Source organism: Schistocerca piceifrons, chromosome 3 (genome assembly GCF_021461385.2).
Source record: "Schistocerca piceifrons isolate TAMUIC-IGC-003096 chromosome 3, iqSchPice1.1, whole genome shotgun sequence".
NCBI lineage: Eukaryota > Metazoa > Arthropoda > Insecta > Orthoptera > Acrididae > Schistocerca > Schistocerca piceifrons.
This window is the reverse complement of record NC_060140.1, coordinates 218739939-218754401: the sequence shown is the minus strand read 5'-3', so window position 1 is coordinate 218754401 and position 14463 is coordinate 218739939. Positions and strand designations below refer to the sequence as shown.

At 38.6% G+C, this 14463-nt stretch overlaps 1 protein-coding gene across 2 annotated transcripts; it reads left to right on the top strand.

The window, feature by feature from the left end:
* The first annotated feature begins 3354 nt into the window (after window positions 1-3354).
* LOC124788668 lies at window positions 3355-14034 on the top strand. 2 transcript variants are annotated; one of them, XM_047255950.1, is made up of 3 exons: window positions 3355-3512; window positions 8169-8282; window positions 13747-14034. In XM_047255950.1, the coding sequence occupies exons 2-3, from the start codon at window positions 8169-8171 to the stop codon at window positions 13939-13941; spliced, it is 309 nt and encodes a 102-aa protein (XP_047111906.1). In that variant the 5' UTR covers window positions 3355-3512; the 3' UTR covers window positions 13942-14034. The 2 variants fall into 2 exon arrangements, 1 of the variants encoding a protein (XP_047111906.1); XR_007016095.1 differs by lacking the exon at window positions 3355-3512 and adding an exon at window positions 3519-5094.
* The last annotated feature ends 429 nt before the right edge of the window (window positions 14035-14463 follow it).

Genomic DNA, 14463 nt, shown 5'->3' with positions numbered 1-14463 from the left:
ATAACTGATTTAGGAAAAGGCATCGAAAACTTATTTTTTCTGAGCCAGGACGAGGAAGAGCAGAGATAAGTGGCTATGCACTTCAGCCCTTACAAATTCTACAGCAAACATTTTCTGTTCACTCACACCATTAGTAGATATAATACAATTTCCCTTTTTTACGTTCCAGGAAAATGAAGTTTAGCAACATTATTAAGCAACATGAATGTGTAAGCTCAGCACTTTGCATGTGCAACACTTCCTGTGAAGAAACAATAACAGCTGGAGAACAGTTCATTAAGGCATTGTATTAACAGCTGTAGACAATTCATTACCACATTGTATTGTGGAGATGTCAGCAGTCCCCAAATGCTAGATGATCTGCATTACCAGCTAGTCTCCAAGTCTGCTACATAAAGCAAATTGAATCTTGCAAGGTTGTCACCCACAAAGATGCTCTGAAATGGCATTCATTAAGGAGTTACCAGAAAGTTCAAAGTTGTCTGGGAAACTGAAAATCTGCTGAGAAATGGAGCTGGTCTCACAGTAACCACAGACTGTTCTAATGAGCCAAGATACAGAACCTGAATCAGTTTTTCATATTGTTTCTGCTCATGTAAGCTGGGCTTTGGTGGAGTGTGTTCCTGCAGAAAACCAGGTTTGAGATGTTATTCCACGTGCCAGAAGTACAGTGGAGTCAACTGTGGAAATATTTCAGAATTGTTATGTAAAAAAGTGAAGAAAAAGTAGATTTTATGGAAATTGTTGAGGAAACAGACATCGACATCAGTGAACTGGAAGAGACTGACAGACTCTTTAAAGAACAGGACAATTTTATGTCCATTCGATTTATTCACTCTAATGCTACAACTCAAGGTATCTGACACCGTGGAACTTGACCCATAAAAATGTCGGAAGTGACACACTTATCCATCTCAAGTGCACCAAAGCTTCAAATATACCATCACAAGTTTTACACATCCGGAAATATTAATAATAAGTATTAGTAAATATTAATTCCTTTTTAATTATAATGAAGCTATCTACATTTCATTTGTACTGCATTGTTTCTTTATACAAGTATAACTAGGTACCGATTTCAGTTTCCCTGTTCCAGCAAATAATAGTTCAGTTTTCAGCTGTTGATTATTTAATATGTATAACAATACGTGTGAATAATATAGATTCTTAAATGTGCATGAGTCAGGGCTGAAATGCTCTAGAGCTTAACATTGACTAGTGATGCATAAATCACAACAGACGGATGCCCAAGAATCATCCAACTGCGAGAGTTTTACAGTAGTCAATGATGTTATGCCCCTGTGCTGGTGACCTCCCAATTTCCAAGCCTGTCAGCGCTCTTTTCTAGCCTGATGTTTAATTTAGGAGCTTCAGGGCGTTTCTTTATGCAAAGTTTGCAGCCTGAAAGGCGTTTGTGCATCGTCTGTAGGTGTAGTTATGTCGCGTAACCCTGTTACAGAAGAGTGTTGTGTCTGCTCTATACTTTTGGCTAGATGCTGAATCAGGTATTCCCTGCACAGTCTGAGACAATAACCACCCAATGTGTTTGTACTTTGGCCCCTCCGGGTACTGCTTGTTGTTTGTTGTTGTAGTCTTCAGTCCTGAGACTGGTTTGATGCAGCTCTCCATGCTACTCTATCCTGTGCAAGCTTCTTCATCTCCCAGTACTTACTGCCAGTTATTGATGCAAAATTATCATCTGATTTCTTGTTCCTGTTAGGTGGTCATAACAATGACTCATTTTGTTCTAAGAGTATTTGAAAGTGTCCCAGTGAATGTCTTCGTCCTGTACTGTTGGAAATGCCTTTTCTGGTAGCACTCATTCACAAATACAGGCTTCCAATTGCAGATCCAAGCAGAAATTACTACTTTTAGTAGATTCGAACTCAAAAGTAAAGGTCTGTGCGATTAAACACTCTCATTCATTACGGCTGTGCTTTCAGACTATGGTAATTACAGCATAATCTTGTTACAAATGCACTGATAAATCTGAAAACTGATATTACAAGAGAATGCTTTCATTAGGATGTTGCTGTTACTGGGAATTTAATGACAAACTTAAAATGTATCCCATTTTAACGTGCATAAAGCATGACAGCTTAATTTGTGTTAAGGGATAACTAATTAATTTTTTGTGTTATTCTATGTATTTGAAGCACACATGCATTTTTCGCATTGTGAATCAATATTTGTGATTTCTGTCTATTTATTGAGTCCTTAGTATAATTGTAATAATGCTCGATCATGTCGTCCCAGGTGACACCTTTCTGAAAATTTTGCCACTATAGCCTGTGGAAATGATAACTCATTGCGCCACTGTTGTTCACTACGCATTCAAGCACGCAATTAAAGTGACTCCCCAGCTCATGGCATACTGCAATGGCACCCAGGTTTCAGTGGTGCCACTGCTTTGATACCACTTTCTGTTGTGCCACTAAAAATTAAAGTCGTTTTACTTATTGAGCCAAATAGTTTCCCCCCACTATTAAATGGCATCATTCGACTGATCCCTGGTCATTGTATTCCGGAACATTAGCATTCTGAAAACTTAGCATTCTGTCCCAGTTTTCGTGAAATAATTTCGGTGTCATTGTGCTTTCATTTTCCTACCCAAAACAAACGTCTGGCCTGGAGGTATAATTACTTGAAGGACACAAGGAGCTACCTTGCTTATGGAACCAAAATGACGAGTCGTAACAATCATCATGGCTTGAGATGCTAAAAATCACTATAACTTGTGAATTTTATGTGAGAGACAACCCTCTAGTGGGTTGTGATAGGTACGAAATCAAAAACTAGAAGGATTAAAAATGCAGACATTAATCAATGCAATATATTTCTAAGTCTTTGAAAGAAGGTTGCGTCCGCAGATGGTATTTACAAGACAATTATAGTTTGCAATGACGGACAAATTCCCGAAACATGGGGAGAATTTTGCTAGAGCTGGGATTGCATCTGATTTTTGAATTGAGCTCTATTACGACACAGTATCAGGATTTGTTTTAGTACTTCGGAAATAGTTTATGTATGAATTTTCGTCTTAGAATGTTATTTCTTTCATAAGTGTGTTTGTTGGTCCTATTTTACTTATGCGCAAAAACCATTCTCAGATCCCGTGTTGCGTTATCTTTTCCTTTTATTTAGCTTTTGGCGCAACTCTAATGTCAAAACCTGTACTTCAACGTTAATACCGTCCATATGATTTCAGCTGACACCATAGTCAGAACTGGCTAATAACATACGAAATGTAGAGTCCTTTGTGAACAGTAGCCCACCGGCGCCACTGCAGTATGCGACTAGCTTTGGCGTCACCTTATTGGCATGTGGTGATCTAGCTGCGCGAACAGATAGTACCGCGAAAATACGCCGAGATCTTTGATATTGTACACAAAAATACATGTGGTTGTGAAATGTGAATAGTAGTGCGTGTAGGGATTTGAGGTTATGTGAAACTTGATTGCGTGTGTATTGGAAACTGCGCAGACATAATTATTGTGCTTTTGCGGAATAAGGTATTTTGTTCTCAAAAGTGTTTGTTTTGTTGGGAATATGTTTCTCGCTGTGTTCGTTTTACGTTAAACTTCTGTTCTTGTTTAAGTTACCCGATGAGAAGTATTCACTTGTACCAGAAATGCTTCCGGAGTGTCTGTTTTGACACTATAGTGCATCCCAAACAGCTGAAGAAATTTGCCTCTAGGTCTTACACTTCTCATAACAAATTTAAAATGGGTGATAGTTTACAGATTGACAACAGTGAAGCCAGAGAGACAGCTCTCCACCCACCAGCTACTGTTCGTGGGCTAACAAAATTAGACAAAGTAGCTTTTTCGAAAAATGTTGTGGTCCCTTGTATAGAGTTTAATGTCACATCTGTGAAATTACAGGAACTAAGGAAAACCGTGCATAAATATTTATTAAGAATGGAAAACTTGAAACCATTGCAAGTTATCGGAAATGCAGAAGCTGCTAATGATGATGCGAAAAGTGTAATGCGGAGATTTCTGTTAAATCCTACAATTATAACTTCTTTTAATGACTTCTCAGAAGAAGAAAAAATACAATTGTTGAAACAAAACATTACCGAAAATTCTCTTTGTTTCACGAATATAATGTTGAATTTTGACAATTGGAAAGCAGAGGTGTTGCTGAAGTCTGTGTTGCCTTTAGACTTGGAGCCACTCACTTCATACTCGATTATTGGGCACATTATCCATGTGAATATACGAGAACATCTCTTCCCATTTAAGATTATCATTGGAGAAATATTGTTGGAAAAAATTAAGAACGCTAAAACAGTTGTTAATAAGACTGACATCATTGACAACACCTACAGGAACTTCAAAATGGAAATTCTGTGTGGGGAGAACAATCTGATTACTCAAGTAAGAGAGAATCACTGTACATTTGAGCTTGACTTCGCCACAGTTTATTGGAATCCTCGCTTGTCTACAGAGCATGAGAGAATAATAACTAAGCTAAAGCCACGTGACGTATTGTATGATGTGTTCGCAGGGATCGGTCCATTCGCAATACCTGCGTGCAAACGTAAATGTTTTGTTTTGGCAAATGATTTGAATCCTGAGGCGCACAAGTGGCTTGTACGTAATGGGCAGCTAAACAAGGTGACAGAATATTTGACAACATTCAATAAGGATGGAACAGATTTCATAATAAATGACGTTAAGAAAGATATGCTTGAACGCTGGAAGAATGGAAAATGTGATGGTAGTACAATGCACATTACAATGAACTTGCCAGCATTGGCAGTAACGTTTCTGAAGGTATTCAGTGGACTATTTGAACAGGGTGACAATGTGCCACCTGATACGTTCATTGAACCAGTTGTTCATGTGTACTGCTTTTGCAAAGGTGACACTTCAGATAATGCAGCTATCAGTTTGGTGGAAGAGAACTTGGGCCATAAAATTTCACAGAATCTTGTAGAAGTCTACAACATTAGAAATGTTGCAGTGAACAAAGATATGATGCGTGTTACATTTAAGCTTACGAAAGAAATTCTAGTTAACAATCAGTCTAGAGACTTGTGTCAAGATGGAGAACCATCCATGAAACGACGACGACCAGACTCTGATGGTGAGACATTCAAATTACTAATTTTATTATCTGGCTAGGGAACTAGTTGTCAGAGCAGTAACTTTCTTCATGAACACGGGAAAGTGCATTCGCTTGCACTCGTGGGATAAAAGATATAAAAACTTGTTTAAATTTTGTCTCCTTGTACATTTCCTAGTTTGATTATGTTCAGTTACAGATTTCATTATAATTTTGGAATTGCAACAGTTTTCATACGTAAGTTAATAGTATGCAACTGAGAGCGGTGCTTTTAGTTTAGTTTTGACATCCTTTTTTGTGCTTATAATATTCCACACCTATCTGTACAAAGTTTTATTTTATTATGTATGACTATTGATAAACATGCTCTTTATTTCCATAGACTTCCAGCAAGTTGTCATGTCGAATGTATCATCAGCCAGTGTTGTTCGCCTATGCCATTTAATTTGTAGGGGACTACTGTAGGGTCTACAGTACAGAAATTGATAGGAACTGTTGATCTTCTATGTACACATCTTCAACATATTACATGAAAGTTCACATTTTAGGTAGACTTTCTCTTTTGCATTTGGCAATACCAAAAATTCCAATTCTACCCACCTGCTTTGATCCGTCAAGTCATCATGATGATGAACACACCCCTATTTCCAGCATATACAATATGACTTCCATAACATCACTAAATACATATGTGAACAAAGATATAAACACTGTGAAATATTTCATCGCAGCAATAAAATAGGATGGTGAAGAGCTGAATATACAACAATAAGACGGTCCCCATTCCAAAACAAACAAATCTGAAAGCTGAAACGAATATAGTGATACCGGACACCACAAACCCCAGTCTCTCTCTCTCTCTCTCTCTCTCTCTCTCTCTCTCTCTCTCTCTCTCTCTCACACACGCACACACACACACACACACACACACACACACACACACATCAAAATAACCATAGCTGAAACCCCTCTGAAAATACCACCACATATTCATCCTTGGTTTGAGAAGCATGGACTTTGATCAATTTCATAAACTCTGCACACTGCTGGCACTTCACACACTCTACCAAGAGGCCATATAACTGAAGGAATTTCATTGTAGACACCATATTGTCAAGCATAGCAGCCAACAACCAATGACTAGTTAAGTTTGTTGTGAGATAAATACACAGTACCAAACAAAACACCAGAAAGAGACTTTCAAGCCATTAACAACGTGACTAACAGTTTCAAAACTGAAAACAAGTTAGCAACCAATAACTAATGACATCAAAATAACTTGCTGCCAAGTCAACAAAAACCCAACTTCCAAAATATAGAATAACACTCAGCACTAAGTCCCATACTGCACTAACATCACTCACAAACAATTTAGAAACAAATATCCCACACTACAGTGCGCCACTGCTTACTCCAATATGCTCTCTGCAAACACAATATATTTCAAACACATCGCACCTCAATGATATATACCAACACAGGTACGTTGTGGGTCAGAGCAGATGAGTGGAATCGTAATAGTAAGTTGATGCTTGTAATTTGCATTGTGAAACTGAATGTTTCTCTCTCCATCTCATATATTTGTAAGACTTGTTTGTTATTCTAATAATTGAAGACAAAGTGTACAGTAACTATCATGTTCTATTTGGGACAGATATAGCTCATTTAAGTGCATTTGACATCTTTTTAATTGCAAAGACTGGACTGCAGGACTCTTCTCTAAGCACAGAGTTGCCGTGGTATCCATCCCACTCTCAGGGTTCTAAATCTAACCTAGTTTGTGCATAGAATAGATTCTAACCTAACCCTTTCACTCTGCCAAAAACTGGCAAAGGCGATCGAACACAGTGTGACCAAGCTTTCAACCAACGTGATCAGGTGACCTCTGGCAACAGCAGCTGGTGACTGTTGTCAGTGCCACTGGGAATGCAGTCTTATTGGTTCCACAACCTGTTTGACAGCAACACAAAAAAGGAACTGACTGTTACATTGTTTTTCTCAATGGCCAGTGGAAAGAGTGTGAGGGCCAACAAGGATGCACAAACTTTATCAGTGCATCATGCTGCTCAGCTGGAATCTAGCATTTCCAGCCTGTTATTCGTCATTGTAAGGCAAGCAACGCACTGCTCTGGCTGTCGCAGCTGCATCATATGTTAGTTCAGCACTGACATCGTAGCGCTTTACTGAAAGTTGACTTGAGTCATCTGAAATGCTATTGACCTGTATCCTCTGTAAATGAGGAGGAGTGGACCTATGGTTTCCTCTTGTGTCAGCAAAGGTGGAAGCAGAGTTGTTTAAGCTTGTTAAATTTCTTATTGTTCAATAAATACAAATATTATATTGTAAATGACCATCACAAAGTTTTTGTAAGTCAAATTGTGTAAGAATTTGATTATCTTCTGAAGAGTACAAACCTGCGATCACTTTGCTGCTGTGCCAATACCATCACAAAAGGATCACCCATGGCAAGTCTAAAAAATTACACGCAGCCCAAATAAATCCCAAAATTTGCAAAATGATTACATAAATCTGAAAAGTTCTTAAAATTATTATACTGGGCAACAGAGCCATCACTGAAGGACCCCCCCCCCCCCCTCTCTCTCTCTCTCTCTCTCTCTCTCTCTCTCATCTTTCATACATTACAGAAACATGTGCGTGTTTTTACTCCATTAGTTATATTGCACAAAAATTCCACAGCAATTGTTCATTTTCGAAAAAGTTTGTCATAACAGGAAGGCCAGTTGTCTGATTGTTAGTTTTCTGCCAAATCCTTGGTGCCACTACTTCTCCAGGTTTTAGATTCAGAACTTCACGTTCAGACATCGTGCTTAGTGCTTTGATACAAAAAGTGTGGAGCTAAAGATCTACAACTCTTTCTGATAGTTCCACAAAATTTTTAGTTGACAGCTGTGTCCTTCACTCTAACTGGATTTATGCTTTTTATTGCACAGTTTTACAACAGTATTTGTGTGTGAACTACTTTGTAATTGATGTTGGGCATATTGCTTTATTTAAGTTGTTCGTATTTTAAATCATGTTGTGCTATTGACCTTTAAATGAGACAGTTAATGTTACATGTGTGTGTTTTTTTTTAGATGGGGAAGGAAAAACATAACAAAAAGAGTAAAAACAGTGTCTTTAAGGTTGCTGGTGCAAAGAGCTTAAAAGTGAAAAATAAGGCTAAACCAGTGAACACTCAGTTGAAAAAGGTAGGTTTAATTTATTGAATTATAAAACAGTACATACATCTGTTGCTCAAAAATGATTAAAGAAAGGCAAAGGCGACCATTTATCTATAGGAGATTGGTGTGTGGTGCATAGAAACGTGACGCACACACACACACACACACACGCACGCACACACACACACACACACACACACACACACACACACGCACACACACAATGTACATTTGGGTGTCCATATGGTGTGTGTGTGTGTGTGTGTGTGTGTGTGTGTGTGTGTGAGAGAGAGAGAGAGAGAGAGAGAGAGAGAGAGAGAGAGAGAGAGAATGCCTGTACTTTTACAAGAAAAACAGTGATAGCTTGAAAGCTTCTGTGAATACATTTTTCTGTAACATATTTCTATTCTCTATACATCCATCCACTGTAGGTGAGTGGTTGCCTTTACCTTATTTTGCTTATTGTCTAGTAGAGGAATGTCCATAAAAATTGCTGTAAAATAATTAATACAAGGTGTGCCAGAGATGGGACTGACAACACTGCAAGTTATCTGGCAATGCTATGTTGTTCCACTTGTTTAGACCAGTGTCCTTATCCCTTCCAGATGCTCAGTATGAGTTCCAGCTACGTACAACTATCACATGGTTTTTTTAGAGCGCTATCAGTGATGATGTGTTTTTCTTGTGTGGTAAGAAAATGGAACGGTTAAATTTATAGCAAATTTATGCAATCATCTTTCGTGTTAAACTTGGGGTATCTGTGGACTTAACCTTTGAGAAATTGAAAGAGGCCTACGGGGAACATTTATTATCAGTACCTTAATTTTTTTCTGGCACAAATTATTTTTGGAAGACTGAGAAAATTTTGAAGATGAACCTTCACCCAGAGAGACCTTGAACTTCAAAAACTGATGAAAACATCAAACATGTGGGTGTTGTTGTGAGATCAGACTGACGTTTAACAATAAGGATGATGGTTGACCTGTTAAATTTTAACACTTCCATTGTACATCAAATTTTGACCAAAGATTTGCACATGTAAGAGGTTTGTGTCAAAATTGTGCCCAAAAAGCATATGACTGACATTTGAGGAAACATGAGCATTGATCCTCTTGAGAGGATTGCCAAGGACCGAGAGTGAAGGATTATCAAGGACCATGAATGGTTCAGCCATGTGATCACAGGTGATGAAGCCTCAATTTTTGAGTACAATCCTGATACAAAGCAGCAAATAGAGGAGTGGCACACTGAGACATCTCGACCAAAAACTGCTCAAATGAGCAAATTAAAGATGAAAACAATGCTGATTTGCTTTTTTGACTGTAGGGGTATTGTGCATAAAGAATTTGTTCCTGCAGGACAAACTGTCAACCCAGAGTTTCATATTCTTGAGGAAGAAAAAAACCTTGTTTCACAAAGCATCTAGTGCACATTGGTCTATCGATTATTTAGTTGATTTCGAAATGCATCCTTATTGGTTTTTGAACACATTCCAAGTTGATTTCTGAATGAATATTTGAATGCGTGCATAGTGTACGTGATGTCCCTGCCAGGGGAAACCATCTAGAAATAAACTTTCCTGCAGACAAACGGGGACGGGGCTATACGAGCTGAACGGAATAAAGCTGAACAGGTGAGTGCCAACTGCTGTTTGCTTATGTGATTGATTGGGATGCAAATGATCAGCGTTGTTATAATTACTAGCGAAGTCCGTAGATTCAGACTACCAGAGTGGAAATAAACTACTAACAGGAATAACAAGTAGCTAAGAAATATTACATGTCATCTTCTCGGTGTATGCAAGAAAATTTTGACAGAAAATTTTTGGCCAGATTGCTACCTATAAAGGGCAAGTTCTACAGTCCCCGGCTAGCAGCCGCTTATGTTCTATTCTGGAAGTAGCGTGGAAAACGCGTTATACGAACACATAATAATGCCCGACCAGAGAATAATCGCTGGATAACTAAATCGGTGATTCTGTCAGGGTTAGTAGAGTTAACTGGAGAAGGAGTTTTGTCAGTGGTAGGAATAGTTACAGAATTAGTGATGAGAAGATTGTGACATCACACAAATTATGGACAAATAAGACTATACCAAATTTATACGAAAATTTCGTACTACTACTTTTCGATCTCATGCATGAGAAACTGGAGCATATGAATGAAATGTGAAACTATTTCCTAATATAAACCATTTTGCTTGTAGTAGGCTAAATAGGCATTTCATATTGGTACTTCACGAATTATATTCTCTCGTATTATGAAAATGACAATTATTACCAAAACAGCCGGTTCATAGTGTCCAACGGGCACTATGAACCGGCAGTATTCCCATGGACCGTTCGAGCAACAAATACACCGGGAGAAACTGAAGAATCACATTACCAAAACCAGTCTCATTGGCTGACTGGGAGTAGGAGAGGCACTACAGGACGTTTTAATTTCCACTATCCTGAATATAGTTTGATGGCATCCATTACAAAATATACCCATTTGAATTCCACAGTGCCAAATACAGTGACGTGCGGCAGAAGAATGCTGTGTGAAGAGGCGTGGCACTACACTTTGGCACACTTAAGACCAAATAACACTTCTTACATTTCCTCGAAGTTATATGTTATATGGATCAGACTCTTCAGAAAGACGTGCGATACAAAATGAACATATTTTTGAAAAGTATTTATTTTTATTTATTTATTTTTTTGACGTCCTATCTCAAACACTCTAGGGAGACGGGCGGAGGGGACATCACCATATAGTATTGCCCTGGTTCGAAATATCGTAGATCTGGGGCTGATGCGCAGAGCAGTCTGAGTTTTTTGGGGGGGGGGGGGGGGGGGTTTCCTTGTGGTCTGTGTCTACAGTTAGTGATTTTGCTGTTTCCTCTTTGGTTATAGCTCTCACGTCAAATGAAAAAAAAAAGTGGTATCTGTGGCTGGGAGCTATCAAGTGAATACACATACATTCACGTAATTACAGAGGGCTAAAATATGTTGTTAGTTTCAGATTTTATTTTATTTCTGCCTTTCTGACAGTCAAGCATTAATCGCCTTGCAGAACAATGAAGTTATTTTTGTCGCATTGCTAAAGAAATCCGACTTTTATTTATCTTTTCCATTGAGGCAGCCAATTTATTTGAAATGAAGTGTTTAATTTCACACTACTGACTAGTTTCAACTGTTCACTGCATTTCAGGTGCACATTTTCATCTTCTAGCATGTATGGCATTATGCCATAATAAAGAACCAAATATGAGATAATACGGTAGTACTGGTACTCCAAGATAATTTACATCCCAAAAACTACACTGAAAAGCTTAATATCAGGTTGAGGCTTATATTGTTGGGAATCTGGGTATACAAATGTGCACTTTAAGGCGAGTTATTCATTTCAGTATGGTTCAAAAAATTGCAATGCTCTTGGAGTATCCTCTGATGTCTTGTTTCTTTTATGACATAATTTTAGATCTTTTAATGTTTTAAACATAGGTACATACAGGCATCCTAAGTCATCGTAGCTGCACAATCGCAGTGACACCTCTTATCTCACGCTCTCTGACAACTGCTGGAACAAATCTATTTCTAATAGATTGCGGGAAAATATTACGAATAGTGGTTTGAAAAGCGTTAGTTTGTAAGTAAATTTCCTTTTACGCAAGATGAACTATGTGCGAGAATGTACGCTGAATTTCTTAAATCACAGAGCATTTGACTCTCATTTAAAAGTCAACTCTTTGATGGCAAGCCATTCAGAAGAATTTCGAGCCCAGAAGATTAGAGAGTTATGTCAGTATTAAACATTTTACTGGCACACTTGTATGATGTATCTTAAAGTGTAAAACACGAAAAAAAAGATCAACATTATATGTGAAAGCTTAGCTTCTCTTGTAGGTTATTAATCTTAAATATTATATATGAAAGCTTTGCTTTTTGAAGCAACACTATGTATATTAATTTAAACCATTAACTTTTCCTGTTCGTGTGTTTACACTACTTAACAGTGATGTTGCAATTGGCTGACTACATCACGTGTCCTATGCTCTGAATATCCACTGCCGAGATCACGTGATATGAGCTACGACAGGCTTACAAAAGCGCATCGCAATCTTGATTTCAGTGCTTCGGAAAGTAACATGCGGTCTTCGGTGGAATGTGAATTTATACTTTCGTAAAACAAAAATATGCAGCTTACATGTTGCTGCACATCAAAGAACATTCCAAAACATGTTTTTTTCCCCTGTGTTTCGTTTTTTAAAGTGCCGGGAAATTATAAGCTGCTGTAAAAAACCATAACCATTCAAATGATTGACAAATTTTACAGTTCCGAGGGAAAGTATACTGTCACTTAACAAGGAAAAAGTGTATTTTCACCTGGGAGAAAGTGTATTTTTAACCGGGAGATCCTGGAAAAATCTGGAAATTTTTTTCCTTGTCCATGTATGCACCCTGTTCATGGCAGAATAAAATTAAGTGCCAGATGAGAACTCATTCCTGTTCTGTTTCTTTGACAGGCAAAATTTTTGTTGTATGAGCTACCCAAGAAGAAGAAGAGGTAATAGTAGTACTTCTATATATCTCACTTAATTTGAATTTGACTTTCATAGATGAAACTCTGTGCACCATTTTTTCCCTAAATAAAACTAACACTGTTAAGCAAAATACACTAGTGGGAATTTAAGGAGAAAGCAACTTTCGTGTGACATATCACTGCCAAGAAACATATCTCGATGAAACTTATGTAGGAAGAATTGCTACAGTATTGTATAGGAGGTAACTGAAATAAATACACAAAGATAATTACACTTTTAGTCTGAAGCAGTAAATACACCGAACTCACAGAAATTCATGAGTCCCTTGGTCATCACAGACTGCGGAATGTCATTCTGAGTAGGGTTTGTGACCACCATGGACAGCATTGCACGCTCTCTAATGTGCTCTCATGCAGGTCATATCATTGGTAAGGAGCTGTTATAAGAGGGCATTCTATTCATCTACCAAAGCAGTTGACAGCTGCTGGAGGTTCGTTGGTACATGTGAACATGCTGCAATATATCTGCCCAGTGCATCCAAGTGGGATTGAAGTCGGGGGTGGGGGGCAGGTAGACCAGTCTAGTCCATTTACTGAAACATGTAATGCATGCATAAATTGTGTCAAACATGGTTGATTTGATGATCCAGATGTTATGTTGTGGTGGCAACAAAATTTGCCCGATCGGAACCCAATGGAATATATGTGGGACACTATCACGTGCCAGCTCCGCACCCATAATGTACAGGAATAGTGTAGCCTGTACATAGACATGTGGTGCCATGTACGCCTGGAATTCTAACAAAGTCTTGTCAAATCCGTGTCACGCATAATCCCTGTTGTATTCCATTCCAGAGGTGGACCAACACACTATTAACTGGCAGTAACATCTTGGCTCGTCGGTGTGTATTCATTTACAAGCGATTGTTTCTGAGTGTTGTTTTATGCTTGACTTTTTGTTTCAGATAAGTGAAATAAATCGCAAAATGATAAAAGACATTGATAATCAGCTGGTAGAACTACGTACACAGCTGACACAGCCCTCAAAAACTGCAGCTCAGAAGACAGAGGAGAAAAGGCCTCTGCCTTCTGTCAGTCTACAGAAGGCACCAGTGGAAACTACAGAAGCAACAGAAAAAGTTTGTGCAATGAAGCTCTGAACTTTTTTGTGTTATCTTTTGTGTCTGGTGAATAAATGTTTTTATGACTGTTGTTGATCATGCTAATGAATACAAATTTCTATTTTAGAGTGAGCTGTTGTTTTTATTTATTTTTTAATTCTCCTTATCACTACTATATTTTACATGTACTTTTGATGCCTCTGTCAATAACTATCGCTCATACCCCACACCCGTGTAGTCCTCTTCAAACCCTCCCTGTAGCCCTTTTCCCCCCTGCACATATCCCTCTTCCTCCCCTTAGCTCTCTCTCTCTCTCTCTCTCTCTCTCTCTCTCTCTCTCTCTCTCTCTCCCCCCTCCCTCCCTCCCTCTCCCCCTCCCTCCCATTACCTCGGCTCCCCCGCCCCCTCTTCCCTGTCCCCCCCACTCTTCCCTGTTGCCCCCTCCCCGCCCTTATCAGTGTGCCAGTGTGTGTGTGTGTGTGTGTGTGTGTGTGTGTGTGTGTGATGATAGAAGGGAGAGGGCGAAACGATATGCAGCACCAAGAGGGTTGCTGAGTTTAA

Excerpts from the sequence above, each read along its gene's own strand:
- LOC124788668 (XM_047255950.1), top strand. The coding sequence starts at position 8,169 with ATGGGGAAGGAAAAACATAACAAAAAGAGTAAAAACAGTGTCTTTAAG. Across the intron at positions 8,283-13,746 it reads TGAACACTCAGTTGAAAAAG|ATAAGTGAAATAAATCGCAA; the intron begins GTAGGTTTAATT and ends TTTTTGTTTCAG.